The sequence below is a fragment of the Colius striatus genome, chromosome 1 (assembly GCF_028858725.1).
Source record: "Colius striatus isolate bColStr4 chromosome 1, bColStr4.1.hap1, whole genome shotgun sequence".
In the NCBI taxonomy this organism is placed as follows: Eukaryota; Metazoa; Chordata; class Aves; order Coliiformes; family Coliidae; genus Colius; species Colius striatus.
In genome coordinates this window covers 86,842,948-86,866,422 of record NC_084759.1, presented here as the reverse complement: position 1 = coordinate 86,866,422, position 23,475 = coordinate 86,842,948, and the positions used below count along the sequence as shown (strand labels likewise).

The 23,475-nt window shown below is 42.4% G+C and overlaps 1 protein-coding gene across 1 annotated transcript; it reads right to left on the bottom strand.

Annotated features, from left to right (window-relative positions):
• Nucleotides 1-727: 727 nt before the first annotated feature.
• XK (X-linked Kx blood group antigen, Kell and VPS13A binding protein) lies at nucleotides 728-19,375 on the bottom strand. The gene is made up of 3 exons (XM_061999957.1): nucleotides 19,131-19,375; nucleotides 9,877-10,139; nucleotides 728-4,595 (listed from the first exon to the last, which is right to left on the bottom strand). The coding sequence occupies exons 1-3, from the start codon at nucleotides 19,373-19,375 to the stop codon at nucleotides 3,769-3,771; spliced, it is 1,335 nt and encodes a 444-aa protein (XP_061855941.1). The 3' UTR covers nucleotides 728-3,768.
• Between the last annotated feature and the right edge of the window lie 4,100 nt (nucleotides 19,376-23,475).

The following is a 23,475-nucleotide window of genomic DNA, read 5'->3' as shown; positions in this document are numbered from 1 at the left end:
CTGGATACTCATTCAAAAACCTTAATTGAGACTAAAATTCACATCTGCAATAAAGATTTACTTACTTGCTATGTTTTAGGGAGTGTAGCTCTTACTAGCAGATGGTGGTGTTCATCACCACCAGGACTTCTAAGATCTTTTCTTGCTGCTGAAAATAAGACTATCATTTAAGTTACATGCACACATTGCAATTTGTTACAAGGTTATTTATTTATGCCTGTATTTATAAAATACACCGGTATATATATATCTGTATGTATATATATTTACAAACATTGAAATGTGTTAGAGAAAGTTTCTATGCACTCATATGGTTCCACAATAATCCTCAGTGTGGATTTTGCTGGCAAGCACGTGGTAAATCTAGGTAAGCATGAAACAAGTGTGCCGAAAAGTTAAAAGATCCTTTTTAAGTTAATGATTTCTTTCTGATTCCAAGTGTAAAACAACTAAATATTCTCCTCCTGACAATAAATCTTCTTCCACAGAACACTGGTTTCTCAAACTGCTTGTCTCCTACAAAATTTTCGGCTGAGTCCCAAACCAAACAGCATTGGAAGCACCACTGGGTGGAGGTAAGGAGCTTCCAAATCAATTACAGATGACTCTTCCATCAGGTCTGCTGGAAAACATTTCTTCTGCTGCGTGGTGACAGGCAACAGAGTGTTATAAAACCTTTACCTTGGATTTCTGAAAGCAGCAGACTAAGAACTGATACCAACACAAATGAAGGGAGTATCTCAACATTTTAATTTGTAGTGTTTTACAAATACAAAAGAAAACCTATGTATCAGATCTTGCATACTCTTACATCCATGAATAATGAGCGATGCTTTGTGTGGCTCAGGACTACTCAAGTGAGCACAGTTTAGTAACAGTATCCCTATATCTTTCCATTAAACCCATACACCTCTAACATTCACAGAGGGGAGTGAAGCCACAGCAAACCTGCAGCAAGAGATCACTCATTCATGCATGTCCTCTAAGTGCAGCTTCTGGGCGTATTGATAACAACACTGTCTGGACTGTCATTATCCTGAGAAAAGTTGCCTCTCCTAGCATTATCACACACTTGAGAAGAATGAGCTTGTCCTTTAAAAGACTGGTCTTAACAGATTATCTTTGTCTCTATTACTGCCTCTCATGCCTTCTTTCTATCAGCAATGGCAGCACAGCTACATCAAAACATACACAGTTTAAGTTGATCTGCAATACTGTTCAGTTAATCTGTGGTGACATGAGACACTGCAAAAGCAACCGCCCTTGTGTTTTAACCTGCATTTGGTTCGTGTACACAGCTAAGGCAAAATCATATGACATTAATATAACCCATATACATCTCTCTTAGTTTTCTTTCCTCTCATAACAGTGATTTTGATATTCAGTTCCCTATGCATGCATTTCAGGACACTGGTATAAAAAATAGGAAGTAATATGGCACACTCTAAAAATATGCATATACAGTCATCTTCATCATTGGTATGTGGAGTTCAGTGGTACTCCCTATGTATACATGCTGGAATCCTGGTTGTGTAACTCTCCTGCTGTTCACTGTAGCACAAACATTTCACCAGCTGAGGTTTGTGAAGCTTCCATTGTTTCCAAATGTCAAAATCCCACTTACAGTGTCCAAAGCCTGCTTTAAGGATTTGAAAGCTCTCTCTTTAAATATGTAATACTTCTATATGTGAAGCCGCTTTTTTTTTCCCTCAAAGACTAACATTTGAGACCTAGGTACCTCTGCAAACAGGCGACATTCATAATTCCCTGATTATTGATGAGTACCCAATTATAAAGTCAGATACTCAGTTTTAGCTAAGAACACCTGAAAAGTTGGCCCTATGTGCTAAACTCTACAGGTTTGGAAGCAAGGGTTACATTCTCACTTGCTCCTTTAACTCACTACTAAAAAAAATAATACTCTACTTCTAGAAAAGTACAGAGAAATGCTATACTCCTACATATAGAAGTACAGAGAAATACAGTAGTGTCTTCAAGGAGTCACTTCACTACTCTATGCTCCTCAGAGAGAGAAGGTAGAACTGAGGTGTTTGGTGTTATCCCTAGATACGTGAGGTACATTCCCATGACAAATTCAAGACAAAAATTCCCATTACCACCCACCAATAATTTAATGACAAACTATAGCTGCATTATAAAACTGAAGTATGAAGACATTAATTTACAGTGCAGTAAAGAATAAATAAATAAATAAAACCAGCTTAGCTCTTTGCAGCACTGCATGTCACATATTTCATTATAAATGACCTCAGATCCGAACTTGAGACGCTTCTAATACAATGACGCTGATATCATCCCTACTGAAGAACTTCACATCCTCCATGGCAACAAGATGGAGGCTAAGCTTAGGACACCAAGAGATGCTTTGTGTCATGAATTATTTGTTTCCACGAGCAGCCATGACGTGTAATACACAGAAGAAATGCAAAGTGCGAGGCAAAAAAAGTGCAAAAAGATTTCAGTGAAGTTTTGAAAATACAGTTGCTTTTGTGCATTTCCACTAATTCTTGGGTGTCCATTTGCTAAAGCTTTCTCACTAACTTGTGAAATACAGAAACACACTTATTTGTGGTGATGTAGTGCATAGAAAAAAACATCAACAATTTCCATTTCTTTTTTCAGATTTCAAGCCTGTGATACTTCTGAGGTAAAGAGGTCAGAGGGCTTTGAAATATTGATATAGAACTAACCATGACATATCACAGCCTCAAAAAGAAGGACTTGGTGTCTTCTACTCCCACATAACAAGCCACTGAGTTGCCTGCTTGATGTACTACTAATCCCCTGACAATCAGGGTAGTGCTCCTCTCAACTTCAGCCATCTAAAAGGGAGATGGATAGTCAAAACTAATTGCCAAAGTATCCGATTAACACTAACAGATCTCCAGAGTATGACTCATATCACCTGCATTAGAGGACATTTTAAGCTAGGTTGAATTATTCCCTGGAGATGTGCTCTGGAGAGCACCTACTACTTGACAACCTACTCGATTTCTAGATGTTTACACAGAGTGAGCACCATTCTAATACCAGAACATTAGAAAGAAAAAGTATTAGATAAATGGTAAGGTCAGAAAAATGAGCTATTCCATAACACCACAATGAATGTGTTAAACTTAATTCCCTTACTAACAAGCAGCAAATATGAAGGATAAAACAGTGCAAAGCCAGTAACTCTGTTCTCAGTAACAGTCACATTTCAACATTAGTGCTGGCTAATTGGCTGTTTCTTGGCAACCTAGACTACAGTGCATTGTACAAGTCCAATTTTTATACCACAGAGAGAAGCAATATCTTATTACACTGATGAGAGTGTAAAAAAGACTGCACTTTGATCAAAGCAGGCCACAGCTACAGTCAAGGCATAGTCAAGGTCTATGCCATAATGACATCCTATCTGAAAGAAAATACATTCCCTTCCATTCTCAGATTTCCTGGGTAGGATAATCATCAGGTCAGTTTTTGAAGGATGTCTCCTTAATGATTTCAAAATATGCACGTGATAAGAAACCCATGTGCAAAAAACTCTGAAACAGAAGTCTACAAGCAGTGATTGCTCTCCATACACAAACACACACACAGATGTCCATACACTAAGTTTTCCACAAAGGTAGGCTTGTCAGTTGCCACATAGTGCTACATCTGAAAGAAAGAGATCCCATCCACAAGACACAATGTCCAAGATACAGAACATTCCCAGCAGGTGATCTGCTACCTTCCAAAGGCACCTACTTGCTTCCAGTTGTACTAGGCATTGGAAGAAACACTTTGATGAAGGTTCCCCTTTTGTGAATCTATGGTCTTGCTACTGCTCCATGCTTCATCAGTATTCTCTGGAGATTTCACCTCTGCCTTGTCTGTCAGTGCGGTGGATTTGGGAGGCTTGCAAATAAAGCAGAGGAACTTGAAACAAGACAGCAAGCCTTCAGAAATGCTAGATGAGAAAAGCTTTTTGCACAGGTGGCAGAACTGGTAGAACACCAACATGAAGAGGATAGCCATGCAGTAACCTATCAGGAGCTGCAAGACCAATAACGGGGCGCAGACATACAGGTAGATGTCGGTTTTGTAGACGTACCACATCAGCAGGAGGAACGCATTCTCGATGAAGCGCAGCATGTAATACACGGTCAGTCGGTACCAGTTCTGGGATTTGTTAATTAAGTCGGGATCATTGAGCTTCACCTGCACCGCTGACCAGCAGAACATGTTAATGCCAGCATACAGGAAGGTGAGAAGGCACAAGACGATGGTAGTGCCAACCCTGCTCAATGCCTTCTCTATGTTCTCGGGAAACGGGGACTTGCTTTGCCAGAAGAGAATCCATGGGTAGAAGAAAAACCCAAAGAAATTCACCAGCACAACGGGAAGAGTCCAGATTTGAAGGACTGAACTGAAAAGGACCAGCACCGTAACCCGTGTAGCAATCTCAAAGCTTCTCCACAGGAATATGCAGAGGTAGGCAGCTGGTTTCACGCTGACATCATAATCATCATACTTAATCTTAATAGCCAGGATGTTGCAGCGTAAGGCCCCATAGACAATCGACAGGAGAGAAAGGACCATAAAAATACCTACAAGGAGAAAAGACAAATCAGGACTTTCAGCTTAGGAGAAGTTGAAGACGTTGCATTGAAGGTGTGCAATAAGCAAGAGAGTCTCAACCTCTCACAGTACTCCAAGAAGCACAGGGGTGCTACTCCTCTCTGTACAGATGAAAAACTGCAAAACCGAAGCTGAAATTCTGGAGTAATTTGGACACACAGACACCTTAGTGCTTGTGATGTTCTGTGTCAAAGTAAATTGCCTATGCCCACAGAAAAGCTCTTTGATGGAGCTCAGAATCGAAAGGCAAAGCAATTTAAATCCAGAACCATATGCACTTTCTCTGCCTGTGTAGACAGATTTGCTCACCTGTCTACTTTGTGTTTTCCTATATATCTGTTTTCTTTATGTATAGAGAATCTTTGAATGGTAGAGGTTGGAAGAGACCTTTAGAGACCATCTAGTCCAACCCCCCTGCTAAAGCAGGTCCACCTAGATCAGGTCACAGAGGAATGTGTCCAGGTGGGTTTGAAAACCTCCAGAGAAGGAGACTCCACACCCTCCCTGGGCAGCCTGTGCCAGGGCTCCCTCACCCTCACAACAAAGTATCATGCATTTGAAAACAACAGTCCTTTTAAAAACATCTTTAAATTCAGATAAACTTTCAGTGCCTCTCATCTATCCTGAATCCCTCAAGTGAAGGTTTCACAGCGTTTAAATTCTGCAGAAAGTGAAGACGGAGGCTTCTCCTCCAGCTGTAATAGGGGAAAAGCCTTCTGGCACTGCAGGAGGTAGACTTGTCTTGCCACATTATGTAAATACAAAAGTATAAGAACCCTGAAAGTGCAAAATAAAGATGGAGAGGTATCTTGATGTTCAGAAGTGCTGACTGCCCATAGTTTTTTTCACATCCATATACTTTCTTCACAACTGTTACCAACATGCTGCTTTAGGGGACTAATTTTAGGTACCCCCAATGAATACTTTTAATCTTGCATTGTGTCCACACAAGGAACACTTCAAGCGCTAACGAGTTAAGGACAGTAAAAACGATTCAGTTGTATCTGTTGGATTTCCAATGTAACTAACCAAGGGAACTGACCAGGCGAGAGGGCACTATATTGCATCAGATAAAATAATCAGAGTTGGGAGTTCTTGATTTGTAAATTACTTTTGCAATGCTTAGCAGCCAGTGCTTTCTGCAGCTTTTAATTAGTTTATGTGTCAATACCCTACAAATGAACTGGATTCCTTCCATTGCTATAGTTACATGGCCATAGTTATAGTAGTTCTTTTTCTAGTTAAAGTTATTAATTTCTAAACATGACTTGGAAAGAAAAAGGTGTACTTTAGGATCTCTAACAACATTCAAGATTTCCTCTATCATTTTAGCTAACCTCTGTCCCACCCTGATCCTCCAACGCCTCTGGATCAATTTGGAAAAGAATGAATTAATCTTTTATATCTAATTTTCCCATAACATTTGCCATATTATAAAGTAACTTTGTAGATACCAGTTTAGTGGTGCACACATTCTCTGAAAATGCTGATGTATTTGCTTGTTTAACACTTACATCCTTAATAGGTGTTTTTAAACATCTTTCTTACAGCACTGTACTTGATCTGAGAATTTTTAAATATTTTGTCTTAGAAGAGCACTGGCTGAAAGCAGAAGAGCAAGTAAATGTCAAGAATACCACTTGATATCCTGTGGCCCTTTACAGAGTCTTTTGAGCCAGATCTAGACCTGTGAAAGAACAAATAACTCCCAGCAGCTAATCGAGCAAAAGAATTTTCTCAGAGTTGAGGAAAGAAAAAATGTACCCACTGGGGACAGGGTGCTGCTGGAATTCTGCTTTGCTTTCTGCTTTGATAAGCTGAGACCTTCATCTTGTTACACAATTTCATTTTAGGGTTTCTATATTTGCCTCAAACTTGTCTTAAAAAGTCAAGCCTTCAAAAAGAGGCATTTCTCCATTGACAGAAATGAGGTCACATCGACTCTGGTTTAATACAGTAGTCCAGTCCTGTTCCTTTCCCAAAAGCTCAGTACTGTCACCAAGCCTTCAGTTCAAACAGCACTTTTAAGTCCCTGAGAAAGATAGTTTGAAGCAACCACAAAGGAAAATGTGGGAGGGTGACATTATTGTTGCTTTTACTCAGCAGGCAAAGAAGTGAAAATTTAAAAGGCAAAATACCTTCCCCTGGAACAGTCCCAAATTCCCTAAGAGTCCTTACAAACATGGCATTTCTCTTCTTCCTTCCTACTCCCAGAAGGCTGTACTTTTCCTACAAATCAGAAGTGCACACTCACAGAGTCATTCAGGGAGGCGCTGTTTTACTTGCTGGGTTTTTTTTTTAAGTTATGTCTTAGGTCTTTTCAAGACCTGGTCCTTTCCACTTCAGAAATTGCTAAGAGAGTGAATTCGGCTCTAGATGTGCTACATCACAAATATCTATTACTGAAATTTTACACTCAGATGAAGAATCATAAGTTATCTATTATATCTACTATAGTCTTCTAAACTGGTAATCAGAATTGAAAAGTAAGGGCACTTATCTTGTTACTTAGGGCAAGACACCTAGATACAATTTTTTGCCTTAGGATACATTTTCAACAGTTAGAAATAACTATTAATGCTCAAAGCATATTGTTTGAACAATGAGAAAAGTATTCTGTAGTCAGAGCTTAATGAGTTGAAAAGAAACAACTGTAAAAGCATCTTAAGATATCTAACAAAGCTCAATCATGAATATTTGGAAAGTGACTCCGCAAACACTAAGAAGTTGAAAAAAAATAATCATAAATCCAAACCTTTTTGTTCTTGATGGTGGCAGTCACTGCCTCAAAGTTTGTTTTAAAAAAAGGTTCCTTTTCCAGCAGAATATATATATTTTTAATAGCAGAAAATTCACTCTATGAGATTATTTTGTCACTTTAAGCAACATTTGAAGACACTAACTTGACTGCTGATAACTGCATAAAAAAGGTTGCTCTTAACAGAAGCTGATCTTCTGCATTCAATACCGCACACTGAGACTGGCCTTTTATTCAAGGGTAACAGGCCAAGTCATGCATCCTCCACCTCCAGTTAGCTGGTTTTGTAATTAATGCTAACTCAGGTCTTCTGGGCACCTCCTGGCCTTGCACTTTTTCAGGTGGTACAACCTAAGTGAAGAGATCCTGATAGCTGCCCAACAGTGTGTAAGTGGACTTGAGCTTGATGACGGTCCCCTCTGCCTGTCCTGATTTCAACTTGGATGGAGCTAGTTTTCTTCCTAGTAGCTGCAACAGAGCTCTGTTTTGGGTTTATGCTGAAGAGACTGTTGATAACACAGAGATGTTTTGGTTATTGCTGGGCAGTGCTTGAACAGTGTCAAGGCCTTTTCTGCTTCTCTGCCCTGGCAACGAGTAGGCTGAGGATGCACAAGAAGCTGTGAGGGAGCATGGCCATGACAGCTGACCCAAACTAGCCAAAGAGACATCCCATATCATAGAACATCATGCCAGTTTGTAAACTGAGGAGAGGTGGCTGAGAACGGCAGAATGCTGCTAAGGCATTGGTCAGTGGGTGGTAAGCAATTGCATAAAGCATCACTTGTCTTAGTAAGGAACCTTGTTTTTCTGATAAATGGATTTGAGTAGATATGGCCCTTGTTCCTAAATTACAGATTAAGAACAAAAAAACCCACCACTTTATTTTCCTTTTTCTTTTATTTTTTATATTTTAGAATGGCACCTGCTAGAGAGACGGCTTCTAGGAGACATGAGATGACTACTGCATTTGTTGGTGGGCTGACTGAACTCCCCAATGAGCCAGTTTATCTCTAGTTGTTTACCTCACCTGCAGAAGGTCACCTGAGCAGCCTGCGAGTCAGAATTTCTCTCAGCAATGACTGATAAAAGTCAGAAGTAATAGGGCATTACAAATCATTATCAAATATGCAATTCTCTAATCATTTGAAACACAGTACTTCTCCCTGGCAATCATGACCAGTAAGGTCAGCACCTGTAATATCAGAAATACAATTAAAAGGTGACCTTTCTCAAGCAAATGCCATCTGCAGTGAAGTGATTGGAAATTTTCCTAATTGCACTGCTTGGCAATTGGATTCAGCTGCTTTGTTCTCACCCCATGTCAGATGCCATGGTTATTCAAAGAACCTACCTTAGCTATGAAGTACTTGAAAATTGGCAAGAGGAATGTCTTTCAGGTAACTACTACTATGACCTTAAACAAGTACCTTTATATAAAGACCTTAACCCACTATAATATCCTTATGAGCTGACTTGCCCTTTTATATGCTAAAGTTTTCAATTCCCTGAATTAAGGGGAGAACCCAGACATTATTATAAAGGCTTCTCCAAAATCTTAGTTCTGTACCTTGGTACATTGCAGTTAAGGTACCAGAACTGAAAAAAGCATTCAGATTTGTGACATGTCACCCTAGCCTCACCCTCTCTTGCTGTGAAGCTGGTAAAGACCCTTGGCCTCCCAGGACCTCAGAAATACAAGAGCTAGTTTGTATTTCAGTGGAAACACACATCCAGACCATATAGGTTCCAAAGTCCTTTCTTATACTAAAAAGCTGGTTGTCCTATGACCAGCTGGAGTAGGTTCTTCATTTATCAGCCAGACAGCAAATCAAGATCTTTTTTTTTTTTTCCAAGGAGCTGGAGCACATCATGGAGCAAGATGTAGAGTCCCACAGCAAGAGAGATGTGTCCTGGTAAGTCCATGTGGTGCAGCACTGCTTGGCGAAGGCTTAACAGCTTGGGTCCAGAGATGAGCTGGCCACATTTGTATATCAGCTCATTAAGTCACGTCTGTTGAATCCAAATTTAGAGTCTGGCACAAGTAAAGACGGTTCACATCCTCAGTCCATATTTGAAACTGCATTCCTGAAAGTATTTTCTTTAATGCAGCACAGCAAAACATGCCCTGCACTGTACCCCAAGGAATTTTTCAGAAAGTTTGCTCAAAAATCAAAATAGATCAGAGGTATCTTTTCTCCTCTTCATGAAGGCAGCACAATCCTTCCAGCTGCCTCCCTCTCAGGCCATAATGAGAGACAACGTTATGAAGTTAGTGTATTTATAGCAACCCAAGTATGCTACAGGAAGTGTCACAGTCTAACATGACGATACAAAGATAAACTTGAGCACACCACCACCATCAAAAGCTGTCAGGGAGATGCAACCCATTACAGTATGTTTGGTTCTTGTCCAGGGCAGCTATACCTTACTACCAACCCTTCTCCTCTCCCCTACCCCCAAAATATGGAGGTGATAACAACAGCTCTACCTACTTCTAGCAGCCGTGATCTCCTGCTGCAGGACACAGATGTAGAGCTGGAGCGTGAGCTGGGGCGCTGAGCCGAGGAACGCCTGGATCACGGACGCCCTGCTGAAGGCAGACCTGTGGGTACACAGCTTGCCTTCAGCCTGGCCCACCTCTTTTTCAATTTCTTCTGAGTACCCATCCTTGGGCATCTGTCTCTTCTTCGTGATGCTGACATATGGCTCTTCAACTCTGCCAGCACGGAAGTAAATGTAAAAGACTTCCACACACCTACAAGCAAAGCAGCAAATAGGGTAACAGGAAAAAAGAAGTACAGTAAAGCATAGGTCTTCCCACTCCTTAGTATTTTAAGCTGTAACATACCGAGTCCTAAGTCATTTCTTCATGGTGTAAAGCCTGGATATTTTTTCCTCTTGGTAAATTTGGGATATGACAGATTTAACTCTTTAAAAGATGAACGACACGTGGCTAGAGGGCATGATTCTGGCAGCGCCCTTTGGACTCCTTGTGGTACTCAAGATATAGGAACAGGTTTAGTCATTTCCTATGAGCTTCCCTTGCTCTCTGCTGTCCTGCTGAGCTCCTTAAACTACTCATCCACCACAGTGTTCATAGGCTGCAAACACAGGACCCAAGTTGGAAATGTTTCTTCAGATTCTCACATATTTCTCTTTTTGTTATCCATACACTTGTGACACTAATGGGACATGGAAATGAAATCACTTTTCATACATTTGCCTTAAAATATCTGAAGATGTTGGAGAGAAGCTCAGGGTATGAGCAGGTGCACACATCTCAAACATCTGTACTCTTAACTCTTGCTTTACCAAGCAATGGTCCAAAGTGGAGATAACAAGCCACAGCAACAATAATGAGAACAAGCAGTTTAGAGCCTCACATCCCTGGAAACTGACATTCTTTAAAAATTAGATCCAGAAATAAGAACTTTATTCATTTTGTTTATTGCACTGTTTAAGGAATAAAAAGCTCAATCTTGCAAAAACACTCTAAATAAGAAGATGCAGTGTTTCCAGTTGCTGCAGTACTTCATATCAGGGGAACCAAATTCTCTTGTAGGTTACACCCTTAAGTAGGTCTAACTTACCACAGACTGACTTCCAAAGGACAAACTGGCTCTTTAAGTATCAAAGAAGATAACACAACTCAGACTGAGAAAGGAAAGTTTCTGAAACATTCTTCCAAAGACTAATTTTAGGTTGAAAAGAAATTCAGAAAACTATTCTAGGACAGCCACTTGGGTATGAAGGTGTCAAGGATGGGCTTGGACATCAAATCAAGACCTGATATGTAGAGGGGAAGCTTTGTCCGAGCAGTAATAAGTGTGGATTTACTGAGGCACACATGAAGTTGCAAGCTGAGGGGAACACGAGAGGGAAGAAAAACTCTGTCACACTGCATAAGGTACAGGGCACTCTGTGGAGGAGTCCACATACAGCAGGACCACAAAGGGTAAGTGGCGTCAAGCACTCAAAAATAAAACTCCAAGCCCAGTGAGGACATAGATCTGTTTTCTATTTTTTCCTAACACTGGTACAGGCTTCAAGAACAAAAACAACCGTAGTGTGAGCAGCAGAACTGGTAAAGGCTGGTTTCTGGCCTGGAGGGCAGCTTTGGGGAGAGAAGCTCCCACTGCGAGGGTGATCTGCAGCACCAGCTCCAGCCACATCTCCTTCCGTGGCCAAACACACATGGGATCTCTTTGTGTGGGCATCACCCTCTGATGAAGTCCAAGCTGTGCTGTGTTCTCTCCTTCCACAGTGCTTGCTAGGGTTCATCTCTTTCACCTGGTTGCCTCTGTAGGTAATACATGTGGTAATGTAGCAGCTCTGAGTCTCCAGCTGGTCAGATTCGACCAATGAGTTTTTGTAACATGCAAGTAAGGCTTCTCTGCTATTTAAAAGCATCTCACAATTACAAAGCATGGAGCTATGCTTGCCTCAGCTTGAACTCCTGTTTATTTCTCAGCGTAGCTTTTTTTAACAACTGCCAAATCAGAGTCTGTCATGGCATTTTAGGGGAAAGCTCACAGATCGAACTGCAAAGTAGCACTGATGAAAACTCAAATAAAAGCACATCAGTTTTTATTTTAATGAACTTGACTTCATTTTTTTTTTTCCTTAACTGGATCACTAGCAAGTTTCAGCTGCTCTAGATGGAGAGCAGTTTTAGGATCCTGTAGTACTATCCTTGATTCCCTAGGCTTCAGCTACCGTTATTACTAAAGCTATTTGAAGTGCCTGGTGTGCTGGAGGTTTCCATTCACAATGGTGACTGACTTTCTAGCTTCCTCTTGTTAATCTTTTCAGTCCCTGCCAGTCTTGTTTCACGTGAAAGAATTCACACAGCCAAAAATAAAGTGGGAAAAATTAATAAAGCACAACAGCTTTATGAAGCCCACAGAGATTCTGAAACCAACAGATTGATTTTATTCCAAAAGAAAGATCCCAGAACATTTTTATCTCACTTAGTATTCAGAGCCATCTACTCATCCAGAGCCGAGGGCAAGTCTGAAGTTATTAGAGAAGATGAGATCTCAGCATCAGCCTCCAAACCCTTGCGGTGTGTGATTAGAAGCAGATGTAGTCTAGGGACCCATCTAACAAAGACGCAGTAATCCCATAAAAGATTCATAAGACTACTGACTATAGCAAATACCATAACCAACACAATGTTGGGGTTTAAAGCAAGCATTTCATTAGTATTTATTAGCTAGGTATTAAGGAGCAGTATATTATTTGTGATGTGAAATGTCACACCTGCCTAGAAAAGCAAACTCACTGTGAAATGAAAGGTCCGGTGAGCAAAACCTAAGAACCAAAGGGAACTTTTGCCAGTACAATGGAATAACAAAAACGGTGCGTGCAAGTATTCAGATTATATCCCTAATGATGTAAGAGACACCCATGCAAGAGTGTCGCTGGAGGTGGTGGCTTCTGGGGCAAATAACAAGTCCACTGAAGACTCTGGCAAAAGCCATTGCTCAAGCAACTGCTTTGGACAGGAGCACAGTGGCAGCTGGTATGCTAGAAAGAAAGAGCTGCAATGAATGTTTAAGTACTAGTGTGTAAGAGGCACATAGACACTTAAGAACCATCTAGGTGTGGAGGGGTCAGAACAGTGATGAAGAATCAGTTCAGATCATGGACCTGTTACAATTTTATCTATGAAATGCATTCTGAAGGGTTGGGCATCTGGTCTTTAAATGAACTGGCCTGTTTTGTTGTTTTTTTTATAGAATCATAGAATGGTAGGTGCTGGAAGGGACATTTAGAGATCATCTAGTCCAACGCCCCCGTATGAAAAACAACTATGAGACAATCCAAGAAGGTGACTTTCATGGCAGTTTTCATAGAATCATAGAATGGTAGGGGGTGGAAGGGACCTTCATCTAGTCGAACCACCCCACAGAAGCAGGTTCACCTAGATCAGGTCGCATAGGAACATGTCCAGGCAGGTCTTGAAGACCTCCAAAGAAGGAGACTCCACAACCCCTCTGGGCAGCCTGTGCCACTGCTCCGTCACTCTCACAGTGAAATAGTTTTTCGTATGTTTAAATGGAACTTTTTGTGTTCCAGCTTCATCCCATTACCCCTTGCCCTGTTGCTAGCTACTATAGAAAAAAGAGATGCCCCAACCTCCTGACACCCACCCTTTAGATATTTGTAAATATTAATGAGATCTCCCCTTAGTCTCCTCTTTTCCAGACTAAACAGCCCCAGTTCCCGCAGCCTTTCCTCACAAGAAAGATGCTCCAGTCTCCTGATCATCTTGGTAGCCCTGGACTCTCTCCAGCACTTCCCTGTCCCACTTGAGTTGAGGAGCCCAGAACTGGACACAGGACTCCAGATGAGGCCTCACCAGGGCAGAGTAGAGGGGGAGAAGAACCTCTTGTTGACCTGCTGGCCACACTCTTCTTGATGCATCCAAGGATGCCATTGGCCCACGAGGGCGAGCTTGTTGCCCTCATTGCTGGCTCATGGCTAGTTTATTATTTATTATTACAAACTGCTACAGAACGGGGAATTCCCCAGCAGCCCCAGTTGCCTACTGATCATTGCTACTCCACTCCAGAGGAACAAGAGTGAGAGATCTCAACTTCTGCACAATGTGTCTCCTGCAGTACAATGATGTCTGGGGCTATTTCAACCAATTCTCACATGGCATCACCAGCAGAAGGCACACAGCTGGCCATCTTCACTGCATGTAAAGCAATGACAGTTGCAGTACAGGCTCTGAAGGAACCAAAACTACTCTGAAGGGAAAAAAAAGTTAAGAGGTAAGAAAAAGATGGTGCTGCTTTCTCCTCTGCTACCAAATCTTGGCAGACAGAAGAGCTATACTTTTTCAAGGATCCTGATGGTGCCTGTGAGGAGTGATTCAGCAGCAACACATTTGTCTTCTACACAGTCAGTAGGAGGAATAATCTGATCCCTATATGCCTGCTGAGAGCAAGTACCTCATTCCCTCTTTTTATCATGGATGTGTGGGATTTAAATACAGGCAATATAACAGTGGTGTGAAGAGGCAGAAGGCAAAAAAAAGGGAAGTTCCCACAGCCAACAAGGGCTCCAAGAGCAAATGTCTAGTCAAGAGGCCTATCCACACACACTCATTGCAAATGTACAAGCAGGTTTCTCTGATGAATTGTTCTTTAATAATTGATTTTATTTAGAGAAATGTTAAAAACCCTTATATTATTCCTGCAGCTTTACTTACCTCTGTCACACAAAGATTTGTTCCCCACTCATTGTTCTACCTTCCATCTGCACTGACTTTCTGTTCATCCCATGATGGACATGTTACATATCTACTCAAGAATAAAATAAACAAACAAACAAAAAAGCCTGGAGAGAGTCTAGGCATATTCTTCCCTCTGGAAAAGAGGGAGATTTGTCAACAGTTGTGAAGTTTAGAGCCAGTGGAATCACCTACAGTAAGGTCTGTTAGTGGAGGTCCTACCAGGAAGAGAGACTTATAGACCTGTGCTATTTTGAACTGTAAAGCAAGTCACTAGGAGAGACAACCCCTGAGAGATAATGCCTCTGTACAACATGACTGAAGCATTATCTGCATTCTTGTTAGATTTCAAACTGCAGAATCAGTTGCCCAAAATTTAATTACTCTGATAATTAAAGCTTATAAGGTATTATGTTCTGGGGTATTTTAGGAGAGGGTTGGTTTTAATTTTTTGTTTGTTTGGTTTTTGAAGGTTTTGATTGTGGGTTTTTTTGGTTTTTGTCTGGATTTGGTTTTGGTTTTTGGTTTTTTTTTTTTACTTCCTGCAGCTTACAGAACCTAATTTTGGCTGTAATAGCAGGTCCTCTGGCAGTTTGATGCAAACTTCCTACCGCATCTGCTTTGTTGCTGTCTACAGAGTACAGACACACGTTAATTGTTTCCCCTTATGCCTTGAGAAACAAAGCCTAATCCCATTAAAAAAAAAGTCTATTGTTTATACCCCTGTTCCATTAAAATCTGAGGACAACATGTGTTTGCATAGGGGCCTGTTATATATTGATTTTTTTCACAAGAGAAGTTTATCATCCTGCAGACAGAGCCATCTCCTAACTGCATGTCCCTCATAAGGAGGAGTCTGTAGGCCCACATTCAGCTAAGGGAGCACTTAGAATGGTAGTTTCAAAGACGTGAATAGTCACTTTGCTTTCCTCTCCATGAAGCTGCTATCTGAAGAAAGGACTGACAAGTTCACACCAGTCCTTTCTGGATATGCCACTTCAGTACTATCTTCAGTAAATTGGATGGCAGGGAACTACCACGTCCAGCAGACTTACAGTACCGGAACACCAACACCCCCTGCTCATGACTGTTGGCTCCAACTGTTCAAGTCAGTTTGTTGGGAATCTGCACTCCTCACCTCATTGCTTGCAGAACAGAAAAGGGCAAAAAAATTAATAGAGGTTTTCCTGGCACCCTTCATGAAGATTTATTTGCACTTGGAACAAATCCCTAAGTGTGGAGCAGTACACTAGCAAAAATACACCCACTTCTTATTTATTGGAATTGTGGCAGCACCTAAGGTGAATGAAGGGGGAACAAAGAGACAGTCCTTGGCTCAGGAGCGGCTCATAATGAGCCAAAAAAGCCCAGCATGGTCTTCTCTAAAGAAAAGAAAAACGTATTAAATCTCTCATTGACACTGGCTACCATTTCACACTTTTTTTGTGTGTTCTAATATACTTTGCGGCAAAAGAAACTCCTTTAAAAAAAAAAAAAAGAGAAAGTATCCAAATATATTTTCTAGGCATGCAAATTAGTGTGCTCACAAGGAGTGTCACTGACCTGAAACGCTGCAGGATCCCCCACCATGCCCAGAAACCTGCAGTCACTTTGTTCCAGCCAACTCTCTGCTGGAACATCCTGGGGATCTGAGCCAGGCCACCAATGGGGGCAGGAATCTTTCTCTAGAAATTTGGTATAATTTATAGAGTAACTCTTAGGGAGTGGGAAAAGGAATTTAAAAAGCGTGCATCTAACAGTATTCTCCCAGTACAGCAAAGGTTCTCTCCAGGAGGAAGGATGCTTCCTAATTTTAGTGCTTCCAGTGGCAGCAGCAGTGCCTCCTGAACAGGTGGAGTGTGGGTGTTTGGAGAAGGTGGTGGTAACCAATAAGGTTTTATAAGAGAATGTACTTTTTTCCCCCCATCACACAGAAGATTCAAAATAGGCTAGATCATTTGGCTTGCAAAGCTAAATACCCTCCTTCCCCAACAAGATATTTTCGTATCATTCCCCAAAACGTAAACTTAACTTTTTAAGAAAAAAAGGAAGAAAAACATCTGGAGAAAACTCACACAACATATATGAGCTGTCTGTGTACCAGTGCACTGATATTTCGGTATTTGAGTCCTAAGAGAGAAATACCAACTCTCCTGTGCCATGTCACAAATCCAACAGGGGTAGTTACAAAGGCTGTGTCAGCTTTTCCAAAGCCAGCCAAACCAAACTGCCTTCTGCTGTAGTGTGAGCCTACAGGTGCAACATTTTGTCCTGATGCCACAAGCAGACAGACCCTGGGGTGGCTCTACTCTCTGTGTGGCCTACTTAACCTAATTTGACCCAGCATTCCCTAAAAGGCCCTGGGCTGTGCCAGTGAGATACACCAAGCAAAGGGGATGGAATGAGGCTTCATACTGGGGAAGCAGATGACTAACGGCTGCTGGACGCTGGTGCAAAAGAGCAAAGGTTTGCCTAAAGGGATGGGACAAAATGTCTCCAGGAACAACAGGCCTTTTCAGCTTAAAATCCTTAAAGACTCAGTGATGGCACAGACCGAAAACATCTCTCTTTCTAGCTAGACTTGTGCATATTCCAGTCCACAGAGAATAGAAAACCTCCTGTGCAAAGCTGGGAAAGGTATTTAATGTGCTGAAAGCACAGACCTGCACCTGATGGGCAGTGATCATTTTCTTCTGATGGATACAATGATGTTTAGTGGCAGTGGATATGAAGGCAAGGAAGAGAAAAACAAAGACCTTTAAAATCTGTCTCAAACCAGTGACTTCCCCTTCCCACACTTCATACAAACATACATTTCCCCAAGTCTAAAGAGAGGTAGTTTTCTAGAAAACTGTTCCTCTTTTTTGTAAAGTCCTTCTGGCCTTTAGCAGGAAATAAGTTTTTCAGGAGCCACAGGTGTACTACCCTCTTTTAATTATAATTCCAGTTACCCTGGGTCTAGAGAGAGAGTTTAACATGCATTGCTTCATACTGTCTAAGGGATGCCATGGGGACTGTGGCATAGGCATACTGCAATGCCTATTCCAGAACATCTTCAGACCTCCTGGAAGTGCTAAGTTGGTTAATCTTTGAGAAAGGCAGAAGTGCAAGGCTGGTGCCACATTCAAACAATGGGGAGGGAGATTCCATAGACCCACTAGTTTTACAGTAGCAACTGCAGCTGGAGCTTGCCAATACGGCAGAAAGCATGTTCTGCACACGGTGAGTCCTGTTGTACACAGATAAACCCAATGTTGAGAAAGAAAGAGAAAGTGAAATCATACTTGGTGATTAAGGTCAAAGCAGAAGTCTATGTCTCTTCCAGATAATTAGAAAGAAAATCCTTTAATTTGGTTTTTTTGCTTACATTCTTTGGTTTGCTTCTTCCCATCTTGCAGCTTGATGTGATGTGTTTTCCCTTGTCTTACTTCAAGAAGATGATTTAGAATGACAAATCATTACCATAATTTTTATTTTGATAGTTGCTTTCTTTTTGGTTCCACTCTTATTTTCCAAAGAATATGAAAGTATTTTGTTCTTAGCTTTTAGAAAATCAGGGCTCTTCAAGAACTTGATGGTTAAGGCATAAATTAAAATATCTTTAAATTATTAAACTAAAAAACAAATGCAGACATGGCTATGGAGAAATAAAATGGTTTTTAAGCTTAAAACGTTTTGTAACATCCAAACTGCTCACCTTCATTTGTGTGAACAAATCTTCCTTTTCCACGCTGTCCTGGAATTTCAAGAACTTGGAGATACTTCTCCTAGCCTCTGCTACAGAGATACAACATTTAATTCCCTTTCTTTTTAAATAAAAGTTTTGAAAATAAATTTAAAATGAAAGGCAAACATTTTCCAATGGGGTGTCACCACTTTGTGAGTTTTCATCTTTCTATTCTTTTGTTTCTTCTGTGTATTTTTTTTCCCCTAAGGTTATTTTCTGACAGAAGTTGAAGCTGAGAAGCCTCCCAAGCAATGTGGGGCAAGGAGCTCACTTTTGGAAAGAAAAGCATTACTGGTATTCCTAGGAAGCACAGATGGGACAGGTACCATCACGGTTTTAAACTAGCAATGGAGTAAGTCTTCCATTCTCTCTTGTAAGTAACCTCTGTGTAAAGTCTAACGGATAAGCCAGCAGTGAACAGCCAGAATCATCTGTGAAAAGCCACACGGACAAGGCCAGCGGGGAGGGAAGCAGGCTCGCCCCAGCTGCCTGCCTGCCACCTGCCCCTCGGCAGGTGCTGAGCCCCACTTCCCCAGTGCCCAGGGCTCACCGCAGGTAGGGAAGTACCACGCTTCTGCCCGGAGGCATTGCCAAAAGGGAACTGTTCCTCCCACAGCTTCAGAACCGAGACGGGGAAGGATGCGGCAGCGGCCGCCCGGGAGCGGGTGCGCCCCGCACGGCACAGTGCGGAGGCCGGAGCCGGGGCACCGCCGGCATCCCGGGGCTCGCCCTGGCCGGCCGCTGCGCTGCGACGGGACGGAACGGGACTCACCGACCTGACGAGGGGCCCCAGCTGCAGGAGGTGCAGCAGCAGCACCAGCGGGCGGTCCCGGCTCACGTCGCGGTGGATGAAGACCAAGCTGAGCTGCACCAGAGCGCAGGGCAGGAGAGCGAAGAGCAGCGTCAGCCACTGCCACATGCGGTCCCCCGCCGCACGGTACGCACCGCTCAGGCACAGGGCGGCCAACGTCTCGGCCACGAAAAGGACGAGGGAGACGAGAACGGAGCCCGGGAATTTCATCGCCGCCCGCACCGCCACTCCCCGCCGGGCGCGTTGTCGCCGCTGAGGCAGGCGCGCCCCGGCCCGGCCCGGCCCGCCCCGCCCAGCCCAGCGGCCGCGACGCACCGCGCCCACTAGGGGGAGCCGCCGCGCAGCTACCGCGCTCAGCAGTGCCGCCGCCGCCGCCCGGGGCGGCCCGGCCCGGCCCAACCCCAAACCCGGCCCCGGGCACCCGGTGCAGGTGTCCCCGGGGCTCGGCCCTGGCGGCGGCGGCCGGGCTGGCGTTAGAGGGAGGGAGCTCGCCGTAGCGCATCGGGAGCACTCCCCGCCTCGTCACGTCTGCTTTGGTCATAAAATCGCAGCTGAACCGTGGATGGGTCGTTGGAAAGGTGGAGTTGCTTCTCAGGAGGAGCTCCGCGGCTGGGAGAAATAGCCTGAAAGGAGGAGGCATGGGCAAAGTCCTGCACCTGGAAGAAGATGAGCTTGTGCAACAGGAAAGGCTGAGGGGCATCCGATTAAAAAAAAAGGGAGGGGGAAGTGAGGTGTGAGTCCTGGTAAGCCTCCTGTGATGCTCCTACTTCAGAGACCTCCCTACCATGTTAGCAAGCCGGCTGGCAGAGGTGCCCTTTACCACTGTGTCAGGTGGCAGTTACCCTTGTTTGTCAGGCCCTCTCCTTCAAAAGTTCCTAGGATCACAAAACACAAAGCCCTTGTGTGACACTAGCTGTTGGCCAGCAACATCTGCGCACTGTCCCCAGGCCTTCCCCATTCAGCAGCAGGAGCCAAAAGACCACCCCATGCCTTTCTCCCTTGTCATGAAAGCTCTGGACCCATTCTGGACACACACAAGGTCACCCTAGCAGTATCACCGATGCCTGCATGGACAAACAGCAGAAGGCAAAATAGTCTGAGGGCAAGACAAGTCTTTGCAGTCTCTCAACATCACAAATCTGAGAACCTGGCAGGGTGCACAGACAGTGCCTGTAATCCTGCACAGGGGGAGTCTGCAATCACCGCTACTTCTCTCAATGCAGGCACTTGGTTCATGCTCAGCTGGCTCAATGGCTGCCCTGATAGATCTTGTTTCTCCTTACATGTTCCCAGATAACTGCAGATCTGCATGTGCAGGTCAGCTACAGACCTGAGACCTACCAGGAGCACAACCGGAAAGCAAGATAAGAAGTTTGAGGTCTTATTAGCCTATTAATGGGCTAACACTAATGGCTGCTTCTGTATGTCTGCTATGACTCTGTACTGCAACTTAGGTTGTCACAAAATTTATTTAAAAAAGGGAAAAAAAAGGGCTAATGACACTTTGTTTGGGTCATTTCTTAAGCTGCTGCACTTCCAAATCTGGTGTGCCATTCGTCACGTCTGGCTGAGCTCAGCTCATGATGGTCACCTTGTTATGAGCAGGCTTAGTTGAATTTAATGCTCTAGTACCCTTCACTGGAAGTGCAGGGGCCTTTCCGGAAAGCAGACATGTGTCCTGAGATTTAAGCGGCCTGAAAATAAACACTCAAGTGGGAAACTTTAATCTACAAGCCAAAACCAACTTGTCTTGTCCGATCTCATGGGAAACTACCATGAGGCAGTGTTACCTAATTGCTATGTGCAGCCTGGATATTTTCTCTCAGGTGAAGGCTTTTACCTTTGATAACACAGTGCCACTGAAAAGCTTTTGGAGACCTGAGTCATGACTGCTCCAGAAGGAAAAGCTGCCAGCACTATGATAGGTGAGTACAGAAATAAGCAAACCAATGTAAAATCACACTTTTCAAGGTTGGGCTTTTATTTAAGGCAAAATATAATCACAGCTTTAATATTCACAATATGGATATACATAGAGTTTGTTCTGCCACTATGAAGCTTAGTATTATCATTGCTTTTAAAAAGCTACAAAATCTAGTTTCTATCATAATCTACAATACAAAACTAATACAATAAACACATTCTGAAAGTTCACAGTGTTTAAAACATTAGAAGAGCAGGGGTCCTGCTTTTAAACAATAAGGTGCATTTCTAAAGAATCAAATCAATCTTGATTCTAAGGGCCTGAACTGTATTATGGCTGTGTTTGGCTATTAGACCGAGAAACCAACCTGGGGTGTGGCATGTACTTCAGAAATGAACACCAGATGTTGGAATATACTGAATAATCAACTGTCACCACCACAAATGAGGCATGAAATAATGCCATTTAAGTTCCCTGTACTTTTAATTGGTATTGGCATTTAAATATATTGCAGACATGTTGAGGGAGAATGGTTGTAAAACTGCTATCAGATAGGCCCTGCAGATGCAAACACCTGTGGTTTCCTCTCACCGTATAAACAAGCCTTACCGATTCCATGGGACTGGTGTATAAAAGGGCAGTTTGTAGGCTTGGGGACTGGAATGATGCAGTTTTGCCACTTTCACATGTGTCAAAGGACCTAACCTTGAGTGCCTGAAATCAAATGGGAGATTCACCATTGACATTGCCAGGTGGCATATCAGGCCCTTAAAATGAGAGCAGGAGGCCAAAACAGTGGCAAAATCAGGCCACCATTAGAGGAAAGTTTTTTTTTTACCTCATGTGTGGTCATGGTAATGATGACAAAAGCAGAGTTCAAATTCTGATCAGACAGCCTTCTTCTCCTAAATGAAGTAGAAATAAATGTTTGAATGGGATTTGTTTTCTATTCACTGTGGGATATAATTGACTTCAGGACTTCTGTGTAAAGAGGAGTGTGCATGTATAGTCCTGCAGTGCTGTTGCTGAATTATCACTGAATTATAAAGTATCTTTTATTCAAGTATCATTATACTGGTAGGTAAAATGAGTTTTCAATTAATTTACTGGCATTCTAGTTGGTATTGCTGTACTTGACCTAAATGCCTCTACCTCCTCCTTGAGTCACGCAATGAACTATTAAAAATAAACATGGCCCTACGTATTTTGAAGCAGATTGCTATTTATAAATTGCCTTTTTTCAGAGCATGATGTAAAAATTTAAATATCCAGGGTACAGGACCAACAGTGACATCAGTGACAGTACAGATTAGTCAGAAGGTTTAATAACACAAAGGCAGGTCAAGAAGTTGGTGCGTGTTGGCTTCTTGGATCTATTTTTTCAAACTGCGTAAGCATCGATGGCATACATCAATTCCATTAAATTATAGGAGTGAGCAGTATTCAGCTACAGGCAACTCCTTCACAGGCAGACTTCTATTCAGCATATGATGGCTTTGCTATCATGGCAATGAAGCACGGTTCAAGGCAGCTAAAACCTGTACAGTGCAAAATGAACCACCCCCTGTGCAATAAAGCAAACTATGCTGTTCTCCTGGAGAGTGCCTACTCACGTTCCTAAACTGCTGTATTGTTTTGTGGGCCCTGAGCATTTTTGGCTTATGGCTTTGAAGTATGTTGTTCCCTCAGCAAGGTGATTTTTGGTCATTGTCTTGTTTCCTTTTAATCTAGCTTTCTGTTTACTTCAGGACATATTTCTATAAACTTAAATGTCTTCTCACAGCAATTTAGACTGTGCTGTCAGCCAGTGTAGTTCTGCACATGAAGATCACTCTTTCAAATCTACAGGGCAATTATTATTCCTGATACAATAATCTTCCTACTGATTAGAATACACACTCATGCCAGTGAATACCCAAGGTACGTGGGAGAAGATTACTGCACCTGAGATTTGCTCTGACTATGGATCTTATAGGTCCAAGTAACAAGGATAAATTCTCAAAATGCATGCATATGCTAAAATAGGTCACTGTTTTAAATGCACTGTTTTAAACATGCAGTATGATGGCAGGTGCTATAACTGTATATGCAAATAACAATGTAAGTACGAAAATTTGGTTGCTTATGAAAGTTTCCATTTGCACATATTACACCTGTATGTTTCTGAATACATCAGACACCTACTTTTTGGGGTTTTTTTTCCTCAGTATTTTAAAAACTAACCAGTATTTTTATGACATTCTCTCCACACCCATATAATATTTTATTGGAACATCAAGATGGCATTACTTAATTTCACAGAGTAGGAAAAAGGGTGACCACTCTACCTGCACTCATTTGTGCATATTTCCCAGAACTGTTGAAATGTCTGGGACATGTAGCCATT

Excerpts from the sequence above, each read along its gene's own strand:
- XK (XM_061999957.1), bottom strand. The coding sequence starts at position 19,375 with ATGAAATTCCCGGGCTCCGTTCTCGTCTCCCTCGTCCTTTTCGTGGCC. Across the intron at positions 10,140-19,130 it reads CAGCTGGGGCCCCTCGTCAG|GTGTGTGGAAGTCTTTTACA; the intron begins GTCGGTGAGTCC and ends CTTTGCTTGTAG. Across the intron at positions 4,596-9,876 it reads GGAGATCACGGCTGCTAGAA|GTATTTTTATGGTCCTTTCT; the intron begins GTAGGTAGAGCT and ends TTCTCCTTGTAG.